The sequence below is a fragment of the Schistocerca cancellata genome, chromosome 1 (assembly GCF_023864275.1).
Source record: "Schistocerca cancellata isolate TAMUIC-IGC-003103 chromosome 1, iqSchCanc2.1, whole genome shotgun sequence".
Lineage (NCBI taxonomy): Eukaryota > Metazoa > Arthropoda > Insecta > Orthoptera > Acrididae > Schistocerca > Schistocerca cancellata.
The window spans coordinates 1,269,971,592-1,269,997,850 of NC_064626.1; the positions used below are offsets into that span (position 1 = coordinate 1,269,971,592).

The 26,259-nt window shown below is 40.4% G+C and overlaps 1 protein-coding gene across 1 annotated transcript in view; it reads left to right on the forward strand.

Moving 5' to 3' along the window:
* Nucleotides 1–26,259, forward strand: part of LOC126095019 (heparan-alpha-glucosaminide N-acetyltransferase-like) — a 217,451-nt gene that overhangs the window by 91,314 nt on the left and 99,878 nt on the right. Inside the window, exons 2-4 of the mRNA XM_049909683.1 lie at nucleotides 8,962–9,144; nucleotides 19,161–19,288; nucleotides 21,749–21,885. Of these exons, the coding sequence (XP_049765640.1) occupies nucleotides 8,995–9,144; nucleotides 19,161–19,288; nucleotides 21,749–21,885 (415 nt within the window). The 5' untranslated portion in view covers nucleotides 8,962–8,994. The remainder of the gene's footprint in view (nucleotides 1–8,961; nucleotides 9,145–19,160; nucleotides 19,289–21,748; nucleotides 21,886–26,259) is intronic.

The following is a 26,259-nucleotide window of genomic DNA, read 5'->3' on the forward strand; positions in this document are numbered from 1 at the left end:
GCTGTGTGAAAAGGTGTCCTGTCGTCTTGGAACACGGAATAACCACTGGGGAACAAACATTGTACCATGTGCCCGGGGGTACAAATGGCGGGGGTGTCCCTTCAACCGGTTGTCGTTCCGACCGTGCGCCCTGTCCACACCACGTACCAGATTATCCCGCGGCGGTCGTATTGTCCTGCTCCACACTGCTGGTGGCTTGCATTTGTACATCTAAATATGCAAGCGGGTTTAGGGGAGCCACTCAAGTCAAGCACGACACTGTCCTACGTCTGGTATGGACAACTATATTCTGAGAGGATAAAAGAAAATCGCAGGTTGCACTGCTTACATTCTAAGTCAAAAGTTTTGATGCCAACTTCCAGATGATTATCTGTCCATAAAATCACTTGGACGAGCGTACGCCTAACCGAACACGGCGCGGATGATTGTTGATGGTGCGAAGGCCGAATAATAGAGCGAAAGTTCTTACGCTTCTTTTGGTACCAGTCCTCCTTGACACTAGTAATGTTATAACTCTGTTCGTAAAGTTACTTTTTCACTTCTCATTTCTCGCTTGTACGAGCGTGCGCGTAACCGTCGCGGCGCGGCTGATTGTTGATAATGCGGAAACGCGATGACCGAACGCACGTCCTCACGCTCGCTACAAGACACTGGCACTTGACTGCGCTCTTTTATGGTAACCAATATTTGCTGATTCAGATTAGTTCATTCTGAGAGACCAAACACGGCGCGGATGATTGATACAGTACGGTACGACACGCAACGAGAGGATACACAAATACGTTATCGGCAGCACTGATCGTTTTTTAAAATTACTTCTTGACGCACTTTCCTCTGCATCATTTCCATATTTCATCACTTTACTGTAATAGCACTTGTAGTAACACTTCAACTTCCATACTAGCAATGCCTCTCACATGCAGAGCTACCTACAACACGACATAATATTGGAGGATGCTAAGTTCACCGGACATGGATACGATGTGACGTCATTATGACGTATAGCCGCTACATCGAAAACGATAGAAACCGTATATCGACTATTCGACTTTTGTGAACTTTCGAGAGGTTGTGACAGGGTAGCGCTGTGCTCTGCGCCATTCGTTTCGATGTGTTTTGCGTTCCTTGCGTTTAAATCGTGTATTGTACTGTGTTTGTGTCCTGTGCGTTGTTTTTCGTTTGCTCGTCTCTAATTATGTCTTCAGCATTCGAGAGACTAATGAGAGAAAAGCTGAAAGAGTTCAGCATCGATGACGACGAGCAATTGCGTGGTTATTGTGAATCTCAAGCGGAAATTGATGTACTTCTGACCCAGCTGAAGTGCGTCGATTATTCGTACTCGGTGAGAAGAAGCAATCAGCAGCCAAAATCTTTAGATGCATCAAGACACTAACCATTGGTTAAGATTACATTGAGAAAACCACTTCCCCTCGTATTTCATCTCCGGTCGACGATTTTTCTTCAAGAATGCCTCGTATTTTTCTTTTTAAGTTCGAAATTCAATCATTCCACATACCAGTCATTACTGGACACTAAGGTACGTGTCTCTGCGGTCCGAGTGTAAAATTACTTGGAATTATGGTTGATAAAAGACTATCTTGGGATGGACATATAAATTACTTAGCTAACAAACTTGCACGAGTTCTCTTTCAGCTATATACATTAAGAAAAAAAAAGTCAGCAAGAGTATGCTGCTACAATCTAATATGTACTGACAAGACCAATTGTATGAAATCATACTAAAATATTGATAATAAATAAATATTATTTTCAGCGTAAGCGTTCAATACAACAATCACACAATCTAATCTGGTCGGGACATAAGAAGACTTCACTTTTTTACGAAACGTGTTGTCCGTGGTGTTTTCAAGGCCACGGTCAGGAATATTTCTATTGATATCCAGCTCTTTTATTTTGGCGAAATACATATACGCTGCCACACTGAGCTGTTATCAGAATCGCGCGTGTCAAAACAAACCACTAGCTGACGACAGTTGAGAATCTCGAACGTTCGTAAAAGTCGATAGGTGTGTTAATCGACTAAAGTGTATATACGTGATAATGACGTCACATCATATCCTGGTTGGGTGAACTTAGCATCCTCCCATAATATTTCCGTATCCCGTGCACGACTCAGCAAACGCGCTGCCCGCAAAGATACTCCTCAACCAAGCCAGCGATATGACGGTATGCTTACACATGGGATGTACCTCATCAGCCAGAATCGTCACATAATCCTTGGCAGTAATTACACATTGCAGAGTAACTATGGGGGTCAGCGGGTACCACTATACGGCTGCACCAATCATCACGAAACAGTGTGAAACAAGACTCATACGACCAAATGACTTTCATCCATTGTTTCATAGTGAAGGTTTTCTTGGTTTCAGCATCACGTTTTCCTGTTACGGGACTTTCCATATGATGAGTTGTTTTGGAGTTCCAACTCGCCCTGCATTTCCCTGTTTATGGAGCTCCCTTAGTGTCGTTTTGGTGCTGACAGGGTTCCCGAATGCGACATTCATTTCTGCAGTGATTTTTACAGCTGTCGTCCTCTTAATTTTCGTCACAATCCTCTTCAGTGTCCATCTGTCACGATCACTCAACACACTCTTTCTTCCGCGTTGTGACTTAGCGGATGATATTTTTCCACTTTCAAAAAATGGCTCTGAGCACTATGGGACTTAACTTCTATGGTCATCAGTCCCCTAGAACTTAGAACTACTTAAACCTAACCAACCTAAGGACAGCACACAACACCCAGCCATCACGAGGCAGAGAAAATCCCTGACCCCGCCGGGAATCGAACCCGGGAACCCGGGCGTGGGAAGCGAGAACGCTACCGCACGACCACGAGATGCGGGCTTTCCACTTTCCCTATATGCGGTATAGATCTTTAATACACTGCCTTGTGAAACACCAAACACTTCAGCTCTAATGGTAACGGAAGCACGCACCATACGAGCACCAACAATTTGCCCACATTCGAATCCGCTCCGACATAACGCAGTTACAACTTAATCAATGCACTGTTCGGACCGGGACTGATACTTGCTACGTATTGAGGAGACTGCACAGGTACCGTTCGTGGTCAGATACAACGGCGCAACGTGCGGGATTGGCCGGCATCTGCATTTATGTTCAAGCGTGCATCGAGGTGTTTCCACATTCCTCGAATGCAGTGGCGTAACAGTAAAGCGAGCAGCAGCAAGGCCGCGTGCCCTAGGAGCCGTTTTCGGGGGTGGGGGGGGTGGGGGGGTGGGGGGGGGGGGAGGGCTGCAGTATCGTGAGGAGTGAAATAATAATAATAATAATAAGGAAGGGCAAAAAAGGGGTAAAAGAGAGGGTGGAGGAGGGGAAGAAGAAGAAGAAGAACAAGAAGAGAAAGGAATAGAAAAGTGCTTGCAAAAATAGAAGATGTGTGGGACAAAATCGTGGTACGGAGAGCTGTGTCTTATTTTCGGATACCAGATGAAACGACTCTCGTTATGCCACATCAGCCATTCCAAGAGTAGATTTTGTGATTGTTGTTAAGTTTTTTTCGGCACTGAAACAAAGCAAAACAAACTGCGAAATTTCCAGAACGATATTTTCACTCTGCAGCGGATTGTGCGCTGATATGAAACTGCTATATTGTTGTTAGCAATGCAACTGTGGACTGCGTTTTTCCATGTTTTGAATTTCATGACAAGAAAATAATTATTCAAATACTAGCTGACCCGGCGAACTCTGTTCCGCCTTAAAGCCAATAAATAATCATATTTTGGATGTTAAGTTCAATTTTTTATTAGGAAATACAAACAAAAAAATTAATTATTTTAATGATTCTTTATTCTTTATGTTTTTTGATGCAAAGCTTCCACTCTTCAATTACGTAGCTTGTGATACACGTCATTTTTTGTTTTATTATCAGGTGCAAGAACAAACAACGCAGATGGTCTTCCGACCCGTGAACATGCCACATATAATTGACCATGTGAAAAACATGGATATTTCAGATTTAAGCCACAAACTTTCAACAATGTCTATCGGCCCAATGAAAACGCAAGGATGCAAGCAGTAATCAGTGCTGCAATCGTATCTAAACGCTGCTCGATTCAAATCATCACGTGATAAATCTCTTCTTGTGCGTCGAAAATTATCTGCATGTTGATTTCTGTTGTTCGCTCGACGGTTTCGCATTGCCAACGAAGCCGTTTCGCGGGCTGCCTCACTTTGCTCTTGTGACTGAGAAGCACGAAGTCGAGCCATACTAACGCGGGGCTCCCCACGGGCAATCTGTTGTTCTTCTTCGGTCCTTTCATTTGCAACGTTTTGTATCCTTCTTGCATTACGGCTTTCTCGAGAAATATTCGATCGTCTTGGTCGCGGCATTGTTAATGATGATTCAAAGAAAATACAAATTATTTCTTTAAATTTTTAATTAATGATATATACTGATACTTAACCATACACGTTTAGCTGTCATTTGCGTTTTGTTATTCCATGTCAGATGCGTTTTTGTTAGACCACGTTTTATAGCGGTCGAACGGGATAAAAAGTATCCTATGTCCGTCTCCTGGTTCTAAGCTACCTCTCCACCAGTTTTCAACCAAATGGGTCCAGCCGTTCTTGAGTTATACGAGGTGCATTCAAGTTCTAAGGCCTCCGATTTTTTTTCTAATTAACTACTCACCCGAAATCGATGAAACTAGCGTTACTTCTCGACGTAATTGCCCTGCAGACGTACACATTTTTCACAACGCTGACGCCATGATTCCATGGCAGCGGCGAAGGCTTCTTTAGGAGTCTGTTTTGACCACTGGAAAATCGCTGAGGCAATAGCAGCACGGCTGGTGAATGTGCGGCCACAGAGAGTGTCTTTCATTGTTGGAAAAAGCCAAAAGTCACTAGGAGCCAGCTCAGGTCAGTAGGGAGCATGAGGAATCACTTCAAAGTTGTTATCACGAAGAAACTGTTGCGTAAAGTTAGTTAGATGTGCGGGTGCGTTGTCTTGGTGGAACAGCACATGTGCAGCCCTTCCCGGACGTTTTTGTTGCAGTGCAGGAAGGAATTTGTTCTTCAAAACATTTTCGTAGGATGCACCTGTTACCGTAGTGCCCTTTGGAACGCAATGGGTAAGGATTACGCCCTCGCTGTCCCAGAACATGGACACCATCATTTTTTCAGCACTGGCGGTTACCCGAAATTTTTTTGGTGGCAGTGAATCTGTGTGCTTCCATTGAGCTGACTGGCGCTTTGTTTCTGGATTGAAAAATGGCATCCACGTCTCATCCATTGTCACAACAGACGAAAAGGAAGTCCCATTCATGCTGTCGTTGCGCTTCAACGTTGCTTGGCAACATGCCACACGGGCAGCCGTGTGGTCGTCCGTCACCATTCGTGGCGCCCACCTGGATGACACTTTTCGCATTTTCAGGTCGTCATGCAGGATTGTGTGCACAGAACCCACAGAAATGCCAACTCTGGAGGCGATTTGTTCAACAGTCATTCGGCGGTCCCCCAAAACAATTCTCTCCACTTTCTCGATCGTGTCGTCAGACCGGCTTGTGCGAGCCCGAGGTTGTTTCGGTTTGTCGTCACACGATGTTCTGCCTTCATTAAACTGTCACACCCACGAACACACTTTCGACACATCCATAACTCCATCACCACATGTCTCCTTCAACTGTCGATGAATTTCAATTGGTTTCACACCACGCAAATTCAGAAAACGAATGATTGCACGCTGTTCAAGTGAGGAAAACGTCGCAATTTTAAGTATTTAAAACAGTTCTCATTCTCGCCGCTGGCGGTAAAATTCCATCTGCTGTACGGTGCTGCCATCTCTGGAACGTATTGACAATGAACGCAGCCTCATTTTAAAACAATGCGCATGTTTCTTCTATCTCTTTCCAGTCTGGAGAAGAAAAATCGGAGGCCTTAGAACTTGAAGGCACCTCGTAAATAGTGTACCTAACACAACTTTCGCTACCGCGTGGTAATGTAGTGTTGATATCAATAAACGGGCTAAGCAGAGTTAAGGATTAATGTAATAAAGTAAAATTGTTGATAAGTGGGAGAATTTCGAAGTTTTCGCTGGGCATGAGTAACACAAATTGCGCTACTGCATGCATGTCTAACGCACTTTTTCCAATTTCTGTATTACATAAAGAAAAAAATCAGCTGTAATCTCGTGTTGTCGCCATTAAATGGCAAATACAGTAGGAGCAACAGAATTATCCGACAATTTCTGACACAATAGAAATTTTGCATGCTATTTACAGACAGGTGACCATTATGGCGATTGTGCTCACTCAAGAAACATCCTTTCCGTTAAGTTACCATAAAGCGGACCATCCGTTTATTCATTATTTGCTGTGTCAGATGATAAAATGGTTTGATTTGGGTCTTAGTCACTATCGGTGCAAAATCATAAACGCGCAGAAGTAAAACAGGAGGGCCAAAGTTTCGCATCAGCAAATGATTTCAAAGAAGCTAAGAGGTTTCTCACTGAAAAAATTGCTGTCAATTACTAAGCATTATTCACTTGAGGAATTTTGGCGATCGTTGACGAAAGATATCAGCGCTAAATGGTTGCAAAGGCTTCGCAACTATGGAACTAATCTGATGCTTTCACTAAATGGGAGCAATCAGCACCCAGTACTTTCCTATAACAATTAAGCAAAAACTGAAGCTTTCAAATTGTTCAGCAGCTATTACTGTGCTGTGCGGTAACACTATTGCTGTTAAGTCACTGGAAACACTAACAAATGTAAAATGTCTAGGAGTAACCATCTGGACCGATATGAAGTATAACGACCAAATAAAATTAGTTCTAAGGTAAATAGATGCCAGCTGAGATTCATTCGAAAAATCCTATAGAAATGTTCAAGGTGGTATCCAAATATATTGATTACAATTCTTAAATCTTACGTAGGTCTTATGCTGCACCATTACTTCCAAAGCAGTCATCTTGGGAGCGAACACACCTATCGCACTTTTACTGCCACTTTTGAACTGCATACTGGAATATGTGCTTGTTAAGGTGTGTGGTAGACCTATTCTCTTCAAGAGTATACCCAGGATTTGAGATGGGGAGCAACTACCATTAATTTTGTGACAGTGGATGAAATACTGTATTATTGATGTTTCAAGAGTAACAACTTTTCAATTTCACAGAAAGTAAAATGTTCAGGAGAAGCAAAAAACTTATACCACAAGAAGTATTTTTTTTTATTTTTTTTTAATTCCGATTTTGGCCGTCTAGGGACCGCGTTAAACAACTATTTTTCAATGTACATTTCTCCTATTGCGCTCCTCCTCTTTTCTCTTCTGCCAATATGTCTTCATCCTCTCTCTGTGCTGCTCCCTTCGGTCTTCTGTCCACACTGTTCCTCCAGTTCTTCTCTTCTTCACTTCAAATCCTTCAGTCTCTCATTAAGTCTCTGTTGGTTATATCATCTTCTCCTATACCCATCTCCTCTAAGTCTGCTTTGACTTCTTTGAACCAGGTAATTTGGGTTCTGGGGTTCTTGTCAAAAAACATGAATATTTTCTTTGTCAGCCTTTCATCATTCATTCTTTTCAAATGGGCGTAAAAGCTTACTCTTCTCATCCTCATAGTATCTCCCACTTTCTCAATTTTGTCATACACTTCTCTATTACTTCTAAGCTTCCAAGTCCCATTCTCAAACCTCGGCCCAAGTACTCTTCTAATGATTTTTCGCTCCTTTTTTGCTAATGCTTCCATTTCCTTGTTAGTGTTCATTGCTGAACATTCAGATGCATACAGACACTCTGGCTTAATCACAGTGTTGTAGTGCCTTATTTTTGCATTAATTGATACTGACTTCTTGTTGTACACATTCTTTGTTAGCTGGAATGCCATTTCCATTTTTCTTGTTCTTGTTTTATTTCCTTCTTTATCTGAAGCATTGGGCTGGATGATTTCCCCTAAATATTTGAAATTAGAAACCTTCTTTATCTGGCCATACTTTGTAATCATATTGTTCGGTGCCTCTTTTACATTGGTTAGGTACTCTGTCTTTTCAAAGGAGATTTTCAGTCCTGCTTTTTCTGCTGTTTCATTCAGAATATTGATCTGTTTGATTGCTTCTTCCAAACTTCCTGCCAGAATCACTAAGTCATCAGCAAAAGCGAGGCAATCTACTTCTAATCCATCCTTTATTCTTCCTAATCTGATTTTTTGTATTCCTTCTTCAGTCGTTTTCTTCCTCCACTCTCTAATAACTTTTTCTAACACACAATTGAATAGGGTAGGTGACAACCCATCTCCTTGTCTTAATCCTGTTCTGATTTTGAACGGTCTGGATACTTCACCACGGAACTTTACTTTTGCATATGTATCCGTAAGTGTTTCTTTGGCGTATTTTATTATTGTTTCTTAATTTTACACAAAATATTCAGATAGATAAAAATGTGCTTATTACAAGGTAATTTGTATGACCAATAGTTCATGAGATGTGACATAATAAATATTGAAATCCATGAAAAACTAGCTTTAGCTTAACATCAGAGCACAAATTGCCCAGTTCATATTCATCCACTGTTTCTTAATGAGAGCACTTAGCGACTTCCAACAAACTTATGCCTAATTTCAAACCTTTCCTGAACTTTCTTCTCACTTACTTGCTTAAAGTTAAACATTTAATGTGTTATTGATAACTCATTTGTAAAGTAATCAGACTTTTGAAGCTGATTTGTAATGGGAGTTCAATTCTTTAAAGAATTTTGGGTTTCTTGGTATAACATCCCATGAACACCTTGCCAGTCAGAGAAGCCAGAATTCTGAAATAAATGAAAAGTGCATTACCCTGGATTTCAAGAGGGAGCCTGTGCAGCACTGTGAATAGCCACAAGTCAGGTGCCTATCATGCTCTTGACCTATCTGACCCTTTTTCTTTAATGACTCAAAATTGTGTGTGAGTAATCCCGTTGCTCATATGTTTTGTGTTCCAGGGTTGCGGTAAGGCGATGCAGTAGCTGACAGCCATGTCTTGGATAGAAGACCCAGGTGTCGATGTGTTCCGGGGCCTCAACCTGAGGGACCTGGGTGTCGACCAGGCATTCGTCAACGTGACGTCACAGATCAAAGGAACCGACAAACTCTACCTGTACTCACTCTCCGAGGAGTGCTACAAGGTATTAGCTGCTCTCTTCATGCTTTACCCTCTCTTCTGGTTATCCAGTCCAGGGCCAGCCAAACTGTGGCACCACAGAGAACTTCACAGCTTCAGTCATTCTTTGTTCATACATCATCCTTAAATGAAATGGATTCATCAGTTCTCTAGTTTGTTTATTCATAGGTGACTCAGATGGAAAGTTTAGGGAATGATGTTGTAAGCATAGGAGTCATGAGTTTCTAACATAATATTCTCAGGAAAGAAGGCCCCGGGAGTAGACAACATTCCATTAGAATTACTGACGGCCTTGGGAGAGCCAGTCCTGACAAAACTCTACCATCTGGTGAGCAAGATGTATGAGACACGCGAAATTCCCTCAGACTTCAAGAAGAATATAATAATTTCAATCCCAAAGAAAGCAGGTGTTGACAGATGTGAAAATTACCGAACTATCAGATTAAGAAGCCACAGCTGCAAAATACTAACGCGAATTCTTTACAGACGAATGGAAAAACTAGTAGAAGCCGACCTCGGGGAAGATCAGTTTGGATTCCGTAGAAATGCTGGAACATGTGAGGCAATACTGACCCTACGACTTATCTTAGAAGAAAGATTAAGGAAAGGCAAACCTACGTTTCTAGCACTTGTAGACTTAGAGAAAGCTTTTGACAATGTTGACTGGAATACTCTCTTTCAAATTTTGAAGGTGGCAGGGGTAAAATACAGGGAGCGAAAGGCTATTTACAATTTGTACAGAAAGCAGATGGCAGTTATAAGAGTCGAGGGTCATGAAAGGGAAGCAGGGGTTGGGAAGGGAGTGAGACAGGGTTGTAGCCTCTCCCCGATGCTAATCAATCTGTATATTGAGCAAGCAGTGAAGGAAACAAAAGAAATATTTGGAGTAGGAATTAAAATCCATGGAGAAGAAATAAAAACTTTGAGGTTTGCCGATGACATTGTAATTCTGTCAGAGACAGCAAAGGACTTGGAAGAGCAGTTAAACAGAATGGACAGTGTCTTGAAAGGAGGGTATAAGATGAACATCAACAAAAGCAAAATGAGGATAACGGAATGTAGTCGAATTAAATTGGGTGATGCTGAGGGAATTAGATTAGGAAATGAGACACTTAAAGTAGTAAAGGAGTTTTGCTATTTGGAGAGCAAAATAACTGATGATGGTCGAAGTAGAGAGGATATAAAATGTAGAGTGTCAATGGCAAGGAAAGCGTTTCTGAAGAAGAGAAATTTGTTAACATCGAGTATTGATTTAAGTGTCAGGAAGTCGTTTCTGCAAGTATTTGTATGGAGTGTAGCCATGTATGGAAGTGAAACATGGACGATAAATAGTTTAGACAAGAAGAGAATAGAAGCTTTCAAAATGTGGTGCTACAGAAGAATACTGAAGATTAGATGGTTAGATCACATAACTAATGAGGAGGTATTGAATAGAATTGGGAAGAAGAGGAGTTTGTGGAACAACTTGACTAGAAGAAGGGATTGGTAGGCATAGTATGCTAATTTACTAAGATTCTTATCACCAAAATTTGCAATAACCCTAATAGCATATGTAGCTGAACTCAGACGTTTCAGTAGACCATCAATGTGCTGCTTCCAGTTTAACCTCTCATCAATGGACACACCTAAAAATTTTGAAAATTCTACCTCAGCTACAGACTTCTGTTCAAAGTCTATATTTATTACTGGAGTTGTGCCATTTACTGTACAGAACTTATATACTGTGTTTTAACAAAATTTAAAGAGAGTCCATTTGCTGAGAACCACTTAATAATTTTGTGAAAAACATCATTTACAGTTACATCACTTAGGTCTTGGTTTTTGGATGTTATTACTATACTTGTATCATCAGCAAAAAGAACTAACTTTGCATCTTCATCAATGTGGAATTGTAAGTCATTAATGTATATCAAGAACAGTAAAGGACCTAAGACCGAACTCTGTGGGACCCCATACTTGATAGCCCCCCAGTTTGAGGAATCAACTGTTGTTTCAACATTACATGAACCACTTATTTCAACTTTCTGCATTCTTCCAGTTAAGTATGAATTAAACTATTTGTGCACTGCCCCCCTCAAACCATAATGATTTAGCTTATCTAAAAGAATTCCATGATTTACACAATCAAAGGCGTTTGAGAGATCACAAAAAATACCAATGGGTGATGTCCGGTTATTCAGAGCATTTAATATTTGACCAGTGAAAGCGTATATAGCATTTACTGTTGAAAAGCCTTTCTGAAAACCAAACTGACATTTTGTTAGTACTTTATTTTTACAAATATGGGAGGCTACTCTTGAATACATTACTTTCTCAAAAATGTTTGATAGAGCTGTCAGAAGAGAGATTGGGCAGTAGTTGTTGACATCCGATGTATCCCCCTTTTTATGCAATGGTTTTACAATGGCATATTCCAGTCTATCGGGGAAAACACCCTGCTCCAAAGAGCTATTACATACGTGGCTGAGAATCCTACTTATCTGTGAGGAACAAGCTTTAAATACCTTGCTGGAAATGCCATCAATTCCATAAGAGCTTTTACTTTTCAGTGAGTTTATTATTTTCGTAATTGCAGAGGGAGAGGTTGGTGGAATTACAGTTGTTTCAAACTGCACAGGTATGGCCTCATCTATTAGTGGCCTTGCCTCTTCTAGTGAAGATCTAGATCCTATTTTCTCCACAACATTTAAAAAATGATTATTGAAAATATTTTCAATTTCTGATTATTTGTTAGTACAGTTGTCATTCAGTTTTATGGCACTTGGTTGCCCTGTTTCCCTTTCAGTAATATTCCAAATTGCTTTAATTTTACTATCAGAGTTACTGATCTCAGACATGATACACATGCTTCTGGACTTTTTAATAACTTTTATTAGTACTGTACAATAGTTTTTATAATATTGAATAATTTCGGGGTCAGTATTCCCTCTTGCTGTTAGATACAGTTCTCTTTTATGGTTCCAAGATATTCTTATTCCTTCAGTTAGCCAAGGTTTTTTATGTGTTTTCTTGGAATGATGTTTAACTATTTTCTTGGGAAAACAATTTTCAAATACCCTTAAAAATGTATCGTGAAATAAGTTATATTTCAAGTTTGTATTGGGTTCCTTATACACTTCATCCCAGTCTAGCTGCTGTAGGCTTTCCCTAAAGTTTGCAATATTTATATTGTTAATTGAATGCAGTGCTTTGAAAGTCTGATTTGATATACTGCATGGAGCTATGTCATGTACTGTAACTAGCTGTGCACCATGATCTGAAAGACCATTCTCAACAGGATAAGCATTTATGTCCTTAAACTTATCTTGATCTATAAAAAAGTTATCTATCAATGTACTTCTGTTCTTTGTTATCCGAGTAGGAAAATCAATGACAGAGCTCAAATTGAAAGAACTGAGTAATACTACAAGGTCATTCTTCCTATTAAACTCTTTCAGGGAATCAACATTGAAATCCCCACAAATGATAATTTGCTTCCCCCTGTCTGAAAGATAACACAACAAAGCATCCAAGTTTTCTAGAAATAGCTGGAAATTCCCTGAGGGGGACCTATACACTGTTACAATTATGAAAGTGCCATCATTTAGTTTAAGTTCAGTGGCACATGCTTCCATATGTTGCTCGACACAAAATTTTTTAGTTTCTAAATTTTTTACACTGTGAAAGCTTTTGACATATATGGCAACTCCTCCTCTCATCATATTATCTCTACTTACATGTGCAGCTAATTTGTACCCATTGATGCTAACCTTTTGCATATCAGTGACAATGTGATGCTCAGACAGGCATAGTACATCTATTATATTCTCAGTTTCTATATCCTCTAAACAAAGCAGAAGCTCATCAATTTTATTCTTCAATCCCCCAATATTTCCATGAAATATACTAACATTATTTTTCACTTTACTTTTGTGAGTATCTTGAACTTTTTTAACATCTTTAGTACTTGCCTGGCTGAGTTTCCCACTGGACACTGATCTTACACCAAAAAAGAGTTTCCACCATGAGATGTAGTTCCTCCCCCCTATAAATTTCCTGCTATCAGCCCAGCCAGTTTACCCTTCCCTTTCTTGTTGAGGTGTAGGCCATGTCTAGTATAGTCCCACCTACAGAGTGAATCAACAGGAACCACACCAATGTGTGACCCTGCACCAGATCCAAGTAGCCGTTCCAACTCCAAATTAACTCTCCTGACAGAAGAGCTCAAATGAGGTCGGTCGTGGCGCTCCAGAACCGACACAAACCCAACACTGGTATGACTCGATGTTGGTGCATTGTTGTCGTTCTAACTAACACAGGTTCTCTGCTGTGCTCTGGACATTGATGCATGATCTGTTGGTAGCACATAAGATAAGTTTCAATGGTCGGAGTACAGGGAGGAACCACTGAAGCAGGAATGACACAGGAGTCCATACTGGTGTCAGTGAAGAAGTGTTCCTCAGAAACGATATCAGAAACGTAGAGCTGGCCATCAGATAGTGTGGTGGAAGCATATGTCTTTATTGAAGATAGGCACCGTATGGAGCCGTCACAAGCCATGGTGCCTAAACTGGTCCACATGCAGAGTTCAGGTATGTGCAGGGGGATGGCAGTTCCTTGCAGTGTTGCCAAATGTGTGGTGGAACCAGTAGAGTGGATAGGAGGGGTGTGGCAGGTGGATGGTGCTGCCTGCATCATCCATTGAGCTTGTGTGTAAGTCTGTCACATGCTTGGAAGAGGCTTTGGTTAGAGTTGTAGAGCCTCAGGGAGTTTGCACCGGTAGTGCTCGTGGCTGTGCGCCAGGTGGCATCATGGCACTTTGAAGTGCTGTGCACATTCTTGTGTGACCTTTGTTAGCCATGGGGAAGTTGCAGTGTCGCCTGCCTTGCCCTCAGCCAGTGTGTCTGACATAGGTAGTAAATGGCGGTGGTGTATGATCTTGTAAGCTTGGTCATCAAAACAGAGTTTTAAGTCCAGAGGATTGGAGGAGTAGGAAAGGAGCTGTAGTTGAAGCCCTTGTTGCAGCTTGAACAACCATAGAGTCCACAGAGTGTTGTCTTTCATAGCCTCATGAGCTACTAGTGCCCATAGATGATGCCAGAGTTTTGAAGGTGATCTCATGCCTAGTTGCTCTTCGTGGAGTATATGATGTATCACCTTGGTCAGAGAGTGTGACAGGCTTTCAATAACAGCTGACTTAGCCGTGGTGTACTTGTGTGACGGAGGCCCCAGGCATAAGTTATTTATGAGAACCATGTGATCATGGAGGTGGCTTATTAGACAGATGAATGTTGCATTCTAAGTCATTATCCTGTGAATGTCCAGTTGCAAACCAAGTGTTAAAATTGTTTCTCTGAAGTTGAGGTAACTTTGGAAACTTGCCCGTTGGAACATACTTCATCATTGTAGGCTGCCTGAATTGGATGTGGTGCATAGACTGAGGAGTACATTGGAGCATACTCCTGCTTCAAAGCCAGTGGTCCACAGTTCTGTGCTGAAGAGAACTTGACTGTCAGAAAGTCTTTGTGTATGGATCGACTATGCCATGTGTATTTCATGCCATTGCGAACCAGTAGACATTAAGCTAGCTGTTAGTGGTCAAATGCAAGTGCGTATTTTCACATTCACTCATACTCTGTGTCAATAAAAGCTTCACTGTCAAATGTCAGTGGGTGCATAGGCAACACATGATAAGTTTTATCTAGCAGCAGGTGTTCCATTGTCCACATTAGCAATAGCACAAAGGACCCCATGTACTGGGTGGTTACAATTAAACTTCCCTATTTAACACATTACAAAATGGAAGCTAATTACCGTACACGTATCAGACTTTGTGGCATTAATGTCAAGAACATGGGAAAGAGAAATAATGCAGAATCAATTCAATTGGAACACTTTTCATGTGCTGCTATGGTACATTATACCATTACATACCAGTACCATTACTGCCACAAAAGGAGCTCAGTATGGCACCTGTCAGTGTCCAGTAATGTCTGAAAGTGAGATTGCATTCTGCACAGAAGAATGAAGCATGTCCATGTTTATGCTGGGTACCTTTCTTGATATGCTGCACTTCATATCAACATTTGTGTGAATATTCCCCTGGTAAATCCTATCCTTCAGGTAGCCTCATTACCAGAAATGACAGGGAGTGAGATCAGGTGACCATGCTGGCCAAGCATTTGGAAATGATTGGCTGATAATTCGATCATTTCTAAATGTGTTTTGGAGAAGCAGGTGAACTTCACGAGCAATGTGCGCTGGGGTCCCATCTTGCATGAAACCCGTTGAGTTCAATGCATCTCTCTCCTGTAGGCTGAGTATGACATGCTGGTGAAGCATATCACAGTAATGCTGGCCAGTCACACTCAACGTCTTTCGTTCTTGAGCACCAACCTGTTCAAAGAACAATGGGCCAATGATGAATGTAGACTGAAGCCACACTATACAGTGACATATTCACCATACAGAGGAACTTCATGAACAGTGACTGGAGCTTGAAATCCCCACACTCAGCAGTTCTGCGTGTTCACCTGTCGGAGAAAAATAAGCTTCGTCTGTCCATAGGGTGGTCCAGAGTCAGTCCTCATCGACTTCAATCCTTGCGACAAAGTGGGGAGCAAAGTCAACATGTTGTTGTGCATCCTGTGGTGCAAGCTGCTATAAAATATGGATCTTGTACTGATACCATTTGAAAATGGTTCAAAGCACCTTCTGTACAGTGGATCATGGTATGTTTAACTGTCATGACACAGCATGTGCAGTGCTTGATGATTGGAATTGCACATAGTGTTGTGTGCCATAGCAATGACGATTTCATCACCCTCCTGTGGTGCAGCCAGTCATTGGCCTCTTCTCGGAGCAACACCCAGTACTCCATTTGATTCAGACTTCTTCATCAAGCTCCACACAGCAGGTGGAGAAAGAGGACCCTTCCATAATCCTTTCAGCCGGTGGTATTCTTGAGGTGCAGCTGCAGCATTACTGTTGTTTTGATAATAGATCTTCACCATTAATGCTCAGCTCCTTTTGTCCAAGCTCATGTTGACATGTGAACAAGTCCACTGCGACTGGTCAGATGTGTGAGATCATGAATCACGATGACTGATCACTGCATTTGGTGGTTGTAGTTGGAACTGGATTGTGGCACTGTGTTGCTTGGAAATTGTGCACCCCATACTCTGGACATTAATGCTATCAAGTTTGGTACTTGTACAGTAATTAGTTTCCATGTTATTATGTGCTGATTAGGGAAAGTTTAATTAAAACCATCTGGTACTTGATGATCAGAATCCAATTCAGAGTCACCAAAGTGGTTTCTGCTCCTAATGTGATGATGATAAATATGCAAAACTAATAAACATCTTGAGACACACATTTATAGAAACCGACATACAAAATCAAAGTAAACACCAAGTAAACAGGGAACAGAACTGTTCGAGTCAAGAAACTTAGTTTCACAAAGTGTAAAGTTCACTTTTCTGGGTTCATAGTCACCACACTCTATTGCTTGCTTTGAATGTTATCACACAGTTTGCATTTGAACAGGAGCAGCAACTGGTGCAAACTCAGCATAGCATGAAACATCTCGATTCTATAATCATTTGTGTCCCACTGTTTAGGTTCATATGTCTTGAGCAGTAAAAATGGGTCAGTATAAGTAAAGCAACAAAAGCCTTAATTTCAACCACATCTGTCTCTTTGGTATTTGATTTCCAGGCAAAATTCCCTGAAATGCTTGTTATGTTCCCTTAAGTATATTCACATATTTTTTTCCCCTCCATCAAAAAACAAAAGGAAGCACTCTAGGATCAATTTTGTAATTCTGACTGCATGTCTCCACTTGGTGAGGAATAGTACGTGGTATTTTGATATTGTGTCCTTACATTTCTTGATGGAGTGTTCTTCATCCATTTTGTTGATTTGTCTTTTTCCAAGCAGAAATTGTTATTTTTAAAACTTATTTCATTATAAGGTGCAGTAACTAAATAATACACAAAACCGATCCAAGTCACATAATGATGGCTTTAATCATAGCCTCTGAACAATAAGCCTCTTGGGACTCCACAAGACACAAAAACACTGATGTGTGCAATAGAGACATGAATCACACAGAGAGAGTCAGTCAGCACTGCTCCAAGCATATATATGTGCGCGTTGCGAGCAGACAGTGTGGGGGGAAATGACACAGTGCACATGCCTCCCACAGGCAGCCTCCAGTGGCCAGCCTGCTCCAATACAGTTGGCAGCCAATTCAAACAAGCATGTGTAGTGACATCACACTCAGCACAGTCACACTGACATGCACTAGTAGCAGGATACAGCATAATCGGTATCCATCTCTGTTTTCAAGTTTTTCACACTCACTAGATGATTTTGGATCTGATTTATCATGTTTCTTCTGCTTCAGCTTCTTCAAGTAGTCTCTGAATTCAACTTTCATTAATGTCTTATGTACACATGCCGTAAATTGAGTTGTTATCATACAGTGACAGAAAGCAAACTGACTCCAAGGCCTTTATTTAACTTGGAAAGCAATTAGAATAGTGGTACTAGACAACAATGGGTTCACTTAGTATAACACGACATATGACACTAATGAAATGGCTGTAAAATTTTAAAAACCTAACACTTGGTAAATTTTGATTTTTGTTACATTAGGACTGGCACGGGATGTCGTGGGCACCCCAGTGTATGCTTTGGCAAGTGAATAACAATGATAACTGAAACATAGTGTATTCCAATGTGATTATGTACATAATTCTTTTATAGAAAGCTAACATGAGTTTTAGACAATTATGGAAATTTAAACTAATAATACAATCAGCTTTTAATGTGTGGAGTGTCCACAGCACCCCAAGCCTGTACTAAAGTACTAACATACAGACTTAACACTAAGTGTGGACACATTGTGATGTCATTAAATTCTGCGATGCAACTGCAGGCTACCATGGGTGGCATTTAGGTTTTGTTTCTACGACGTGCAATCATTGGATTCTTTGTTAAAGAGGGGCAAAAATTGATCACCAGAATGCATATCAAGATGAGTGCATGGTCCCCAGTACACAGTAGTGTTAGGAGACTGTTGAAGCACTTTGAAGCTGGGAATATGATCTCATAGTGGTCCCTCTGAACTGCTCCCCTGATATGCAACAGGAGAGTTCATTGCAGAAGGCAGACTTGTCGCTGTGAATGAAATCACAACAAAATTTGGGACATGAGACAGCATGGTGCAGGAAACAATTTAAAGCCTGCCTTATGGAATAGGTTTATGCCAATTGGGTCTCATATTTATTGGCCGAAGACAATGAAGTTCAGAGAAGAACCATTAAAGCCTTCCTCAGAAATTTCAAAATGAGTGATGTGACAGCTGATGAAAGTTGATTCCATCATTATGAGGCTGAAACAAAATGCCAGATTGTGGAATAGTTCTATTTGTATTTGCTATAAAAAATGTAAAAAAAGCAAGAACAGCATAATCTGCTGGGAAAGTTATCGTCAGCCCCTTCTGGTATAAAAAAGGTTACATTCTAGTTATTTTTAGCATGATGATGCTTGGTCTCACACTGCTCATGTAACTGTGGACAAAAGTTGGACATACAAGTGGGAAAGTATTCTACACCCTGTCAACAATCCCACTGTGGCACCCACTGACCACCATCTATTCAGTTCTAGTGTTGAATAGCTGTTAGCCTAGCACTGCAAGATGCTTTAGATATCTCAGAAGTAGTGCATAGTGTGTCAGTGTCTGAAGGCAGCCAGAATGGTCTTGTACGGCAACGGTTACAGATTTACAGATTGGTGGGAAAAACATGTGAGAAGAAATGGAAACTATGTTGAAAAATGACATCAAAATCTGTACATGATGTGCATAATTTGTGTAAAAGATAAAAATTTATGCAACACAGAATTGCTCATGGCTTACATTATGATCCTTGGATAAATTATGGTTCTTTTTACTATGGTGGCCCTCTTCGCTATGGGAAATGGTGAGACTGTCAAATATCACTGCTTTTATGGATTGTTTCATTATTGTTTCAGTGTCCATTCACACTTCTAACTGATCCCAATAAACCTCAAGAGACTCTGAAAATTTCCACCAAAAGAAGGTACACATGGAGGGTACTTACCAGCGTTGTGGGCACTGCTCTTCCTGCTTCAGATTACAGGTAAATATGATTTTGGATACTAGCATCATTTTGTCTCAGTAAATACAGAAATCACATACAGTGCTTTCTCCTGTTTGGATGTAGAACAGTTAAATTTTTCAGATGTTTTCAATCCATTTTTTGTGAAAAAGCAATACATTCATAACAACAGGGTACATTCATAAATAATTTGTTGTAATAAATTGTAGAACAATTTTGCTGAATTTTGAACTGTCTCGAACACCAGGATAAATACATAAGAAGTAGAAGGTTCAAACCAAAGTATGGATACTTTTGCTGAGTGAAAGATCATCTGTATGTGTTTCAGTTATGAGAGCTTCAAGATGTCTTTCCATATATAGAAAGAACCTTGTTTCTACATGCCATAGCACATTTTTGGAATATGTTGTAAATTAGTATCAACAGCTCTTCATTTAGATTGCAACACTGCAGAGTATATGACAGATTTTCACAACTGAAGGTTGCTGATGAGAATATTTAAAACTGGATGATTTCCTGCCCTAGGTAGATCATTTTCTTGCTTCTGTTACTGTACTTTTATTTGTAATAAATTTTGATATATTCCCATCACTTGTCTTTATTGCTACTTATATGTATACCTGGTTTCAGTATTTTCTTTCCATTTATGAACAACATAATAATTCATAATCATAACTACCGTACCTTTGAGGGGCAGACTTAAAGACAAATCAAGAGGATGGCTGTTGGAATTGGAATGGTGTTATCCTATGCCAGCCTGTAATGGGCTGCATGATACAGACTTCCCTCAACTCCCAGGGGCAGTGCCAGCAGGATCAGTAAAGATTCACATAAATATTTTTTTGACTCAGACTTACAGTGAACATGATCTCCTCCAATTCCTACAACAGCCTAACTCCTTTTTTAAATGCTTATTCACCTGATCCTTCTCCAAATCCTAACCACACACCTGAGTTTTGACATCGATCTCATTGAAGCTCATATACAAACCTTAGCCAAACCAGCCCATATGCAACAATGTATCCACTTTGACAACTGCCATCTCTTCCACCTCAAATACTCCCTTACCTACAGCCTAATCACTCATGACAAACATATCTGAATCCCTCAGTGGCTATATCAACAATCTCTTGCAGGTGCTCCTCTCCTTCTCTCGCCAACATAGTTACCACTTCCAAAACATCAAGAAGCATCCATTTTCTCAATATGATGGACCTATCAGATCTGAGATATAACTCTGCCCCCTTCCCCCCAATTGTTTGTGACTTTTCAGTGTCAAACCATGAAATGAAATTATGTCTCCCTGATATTCTTCCCATACCATTCAAGGCTGCATTCCGTTGCCTTCTAATAACTACAACTTCCTTGTAAATCCATGTGTCATCCCAAAATTACTATTTCGACTCCAAGGTTCCTATCCATGCAGTGATTCTTGCAGTAAAACCCGTTTCGTACAGCCACCCATTACCAGTTTCTCCAGCTACACCATTGCAAATTTGTACAACATCAAAGGTAGAGAAACATGTGAAGCCATGCAATTTGCTTATGAACTGCGATGTGTTCACTGCATGGCATTTCATACAGGAATGACCATCTCTAAACAGGAAGAATGCATGAATGGAAACAGAAGGGATGTCTTCTCTTGGGAACAGCCAATGCACAGCTGCTGAGCATCGACTACGCCATGACTCAACACCTTCTACTATACCCATCCACTACCGGTTTCCCCAAACTCTCCAAGTGGGAACTTGTTCCCCAATATATCCTATCATCCCATTATGCCTTTCTTGGGCCTCTTCTTGATGAGCATGCTGTGGGCACACTCGTCTTATCAGGTGGCAAAGCCCATGTACACCGGGCTGTACACATATGTTTATGATGTGATGAAAACTCAGGCACCCTATCCCGTCTTGTCTGGCCCCCTAAATCACTCGATCTTAATCCCATTGAAAATGTCTGGGAATATTTGCAATAGCTGGTGAAATGTAGCAACCAACATCCCTTTAAGTTGGTAGCTCTTAGCTCTGCTTGATATAATCACCAATGAATGGCTTCAGCTGGATATGGCACACCCAGAGAAACTTGTGGACTCTCCTCCTCATCAAACTGAGGCTGACATCAAGGCCAGTAGTGGCATTACACAGTATCAGCTTTATGTCTCCTAATGACTAGTTTTTTGTCCAGTATGCTTATTTACAGTGATGTCATAAGAATAATCAAAGAATGGGTTACGTGCATACTGTAGTAACAGAAGGCTTTCAGCAGTGTGCATTGTTGCTCCTTATGATGAGAAGAAGGAATATAGATCATCAGATACTTCGTAGTGTTGAAGAGGAAGACATTTTATTTTATCATTCTGTCATTCACAAGTAATGTTCTGTAGATATATTTTGTGTGATTTTATGAAAGTAATACTTACTTGCAGAATTTGCAACAGTTGCATTGACTTATATGATCAAGATCACGAACTTTTATTCTCAGTGCAGTTCTGTGCGAGACGTCTGCAGATCTCGGAGAATTTGGAGTGTATGAGCTCCAGGTGAAGCCTCAGGGTGGCAATTCATCTCAAGCAACATGTGAAGTGCACACCATACTGGAACCAGTCAACATTTATCTACGTGAGTTTTACACGATATCCTATTTCATTTATTAAATTCTCAGACTTGTCAATAAAATTTAGATTTTTAATTGCAAAGGAGCAGCAAGTGAAAATTTGTACCAAGACCAGGAATCAAACCTAGGTCTCCTGCATACTAGGCAGGTGCAATAGCTACTAAGTCACCTCGGCACAGTTGTTCACACAATTGCACAGATTACCCTGGCGTGTCTCCCTCCTCAGTTCAAATTCTCACTGCCGCCCCAGTCTACTTTAAACTCCCTGTTAACCTGGGGTGGCAGTGAGAATTTGAACTGAGGAGGGAGATGAGCTGGGGTAATCTGTACATTTGTGTGAACCACTGTGCAAAGGTGGCTTAGTGGCTATTGCACCTACCTAGTAAGTAGGAGACACAGTTTCGGTTCCTGACCTTAGTACAAATTTTCACTTGCCACTTCAGTCTATATATATAAAATAATATCTGTATGAGGCCAGTGAAGTATCTGAATTTGTGTCATTTCATCTGTATGAGTCCCTCAACCTGGGTTTCTGGCTGGATCCCCCACTTAAGTTTGATGCTGAGGTGTATTCCAGAACATGGAGAGCCTTGGCAATTCTGTTCGTGTGTAAGGGGGAATTTGAAGTTGATTGGGGCAACAGTGAGAATTTGGATTGAGGAGGGAGGTGTGCCATGGTAATCTGTGCAGTTGTGTGAACCACTGTGTCAAGGTGGCTTAGCGGCTAATGACCTGCCTATTAGTCAGAAGACCCTGGTCCAATTCCCAAATGTTCATTCGCCATTTTGGTCCATATACATAAAATTTCATCTTTGCTTATCAAAGTTATGTAACAATGTTCTTAAGCATGTGGATATACAGTAACATTTGTGAAAATTGCAGCACCAGGAATGATACTTGTGGCTGAAATGAAGTTTACACTTCAGAGTAAGTGTACAATAAGATGAAGATGATTATGATTTCAGGGCTGTGTGTGATCTCAGACTTCGAAAATTCAGTGCAGCACAAATATCTTCCCTGCATAATGAACCCATTTTAGAAATGTAATTGTCTGAAATCACAGAAGATTCACATGTTACTGGGGACTCTCCTTCCACACAGTTTGTATGTGAAACTATGAAGCACGGTTGGTAGCCCTCGATGAATGAGTAGCTGACCAACCATATATTGCACACATTCCATGGACGCCATGTCAGATGAATGTGCAGTCCAAGGAAGTTGTGGTAATCATAATTTCTAGAAGATAGCTTACACTGCTCTTGTTACACTGTCCTTATTCTATTGAAATACAGCATGTGAAAATATATGGACAAGGGATAGTATCTCGGTTGGTAAAACCTTACTAACCTAGTTCAGTGAAATGTAACTTGGTTTTGAATATCTTTTCTTCTCACTCTATAAGTACTTTGAGGAAGTAATGTGTTCTCCTACCTCTGAAATGGACTTCTGTACCAGCTTTCCACTTCTGCAACAGCGTAAATCCTGTAGCAGTGTGAATCCTCCATAAACTCAGCAGCAAGACAATAGATCATACCCATACTGAATGAAATGGACTCTTCAGTCAATGGTGATTGATTACTGTCACAAGAATTCATCCAGTAAATATTTTTTTAACTCAAGATATCTTACTGTAGAACAAAAACTTCCCCCATTCCCCTGTGTAATGTGAGGCCTAAGATGGACAAATAGAAAATAAACTGTTACAGTCTTTGTTTACATGCTAGTCTTAAAACACATTCCAACAACGGAAACTCTGTGATGGCAATTCATCCAGTAAATATTTTTTTAACTCAAGATCTCTTACTGTAGAACAAAAACTTCCCCCATTCCCCTGTGTAATGTGAGGCCTAAGATGGACAAATAGAAAATAAACTGTTACAGTCTTTGTTTACATGCTAGTCTTAAAACACATTCCAACAATGGAAACTCTGTGATGACCTAAAAATATGAATTAGTTTTACAGGCTGTAACATCCTGATCATAGACTGAAATTAAAGGAACAAATTCAATGTGAATTAGGATACATTGCCACTCACCTCATGGAGGACACATTAAGCAGTGGATGGGCACATTATCCATTCCAGGATGAATTTTTCACTCTGCAGCAGAGTGTGCACTGATATGAAACGTCCTGGCAGGTTAAAACTGTGTGCCAGACTGAGACTCAAACTGAGGACGTTTGCCTTTCAAGTGTCAGTGTGGCATACAGTTTTAATCTGCCAGGAAGCTACTATAAAGCATACACACAATAAATAAAATTTCATTATTTTCTATTTTTCATGTTGTTGCAATTTTGACGTACTCCTGCATAGATAGAAACAGCACCTGAGTACTCTGAGAGGGAGGGGAGTGACATTTCTCAGAGTAGCTGTTGCACTCCATTTGATGTACTTTTGTTCCATTGTTCGATAGTGAGGAAATCTTTAGGGACATAAACAAAACTTGTAAATGTGCAGGATGGGGCAAATAAAAGTGGCCCAGACCATTTGTGGCATTATTAATGGAGGAGGAAAAAACCTCTAGTCACTTCCAACAGGATGGATCCTCTACCCATACAGCCAGTAGAACCTTGGAGCACATTTACACAATCTTCACATCTGACGGAGTTGTTAGCAGAGGTCAGTCTGGTCATGGTCCTAGCTGGCCACCCAGATCACCTGATCTGTCAGTGTGCAATTACTTTGTGTGGGGAGCCTTCAAGTCGAAGGTGTATCACAAAAACCCACATAGTCCTTAAGAACTGCCGCAAAACGTTTCAGATGAGATTGCAGCAATTCCAGCAGTCCATTTTGATCCACCTTCAGCAACTTGCTGACCAGGGCGCAAAAGTGGTAAGAGATGAATGGTGGTAACTTTCAACATCTCTATAATCAGGTTAGTACTGTATTTCCTTTTCTCTGCTGTGTTTCTTCATTCTCCATTCGCACCATCAACAGAACAGGCTCTGCTAACAGTATACTACACCTTCCACATTGCTGGAAATGGCTTCTACACAATGCTGGTGACTACTTTGAAGGACAATAACAGGTGCAAACATGTAACTCTTTTGTATCGGTTGTGAATAAATAATTGCCACTATTTAAGTTCCAACCCTCCTATTAATAATATATTCACATCAGTTAGTTCTGCTGTGAAATTCATGTGGGTTCAAAGAAATTGGCTACCAATAAATCCTGTGGGGTCTTCTTAAATTGAACATTATTAGTAGCTAAACTTTTATGCCATTGGCAAGTTACTGAAAATGTGTGTTCCAGAATATGGATTTTTTTCTGGACCAAAGTAATTGCCTTTAAATATGAATGCAAATTATTTATTTATCAATATTTTCTTTGCACGGAGCCATCGCAATGATGACTTTTGCAAAAAATCAGGAACGCTAGTATGACAATAGTAACACTTACAAAATATTTTATACACAGCAATGGTTGCATCTTATATCTATTTTATACATTTATAACATTACAGCTGATATGCTACTGGTTCATGTTACAAACAGTGTTTTAAAGTTTGTTGAGTGATACAAACATTTTTCTGTTGGAAAAGATTTTAATTTTGTGTTAAAACCAGTTCCTGTGCATATTCATAAATGATTTATTGCAGCAAAATAGCCATTATGGTTATACATTAGATTACAATCATTTTAGAGTGAATTACAAGGATGTATTGAGTGTCTGCATAATTCTTAGTAGTAGATTACATTCAGTGCAGGTATTATAACAGATTATCATTTGAACCATTTATTGCATAGTCTCTAATTGATCTGGTCCTCTTCTTGCATATTTCTATATGGTATCTCTCACAAGACTGTCCACATAGTGTACACTAGCAAAGGTTTGACGGTTCGTGGTATGTTGTATTTGCACAAATTTCATGGTGGAATCCGTGTACTGTGAGTCTTGTAAGTACGTGTCTCATCTCAAAATTTACTGCTGTCCAAGTGCGGTTGATCATGGCCCCGGATCCATAGAATTCTGTTGGTACTTCCTCTCTTTTCTTGAGTAGTGATCTTAGTAGGTTCTCCAATGCTAATGTGTTGGGAAGTAAGAACCTTGTCCTTAGATCCTCTATGAGGAAAGATTCTCGGGCGAGAAGGTAGACTAATCTTGATCTTGTGGTTTTTGCTACCCCTAATACTCTTTTGATATAGGTTGCTTTTACTCTTTCCAATGTTTCTCAGTTCTTTTCATTTAGGTGTATCCATATGATTTCTAGCCCATAAGCCAGAATTGGTATTATTTTTGATTTGAAGAGTGCCATAGCTGTGTCTAGATTTAGTGTTCTGAAGGAACTTATTTCATTTATTGCTCTGATGGCCTGTGTCGCTTTCTCTGTTGTGTGTTTAGTGAAGCACTTTGTGGACGGCTGGAGTGTTATCCCCA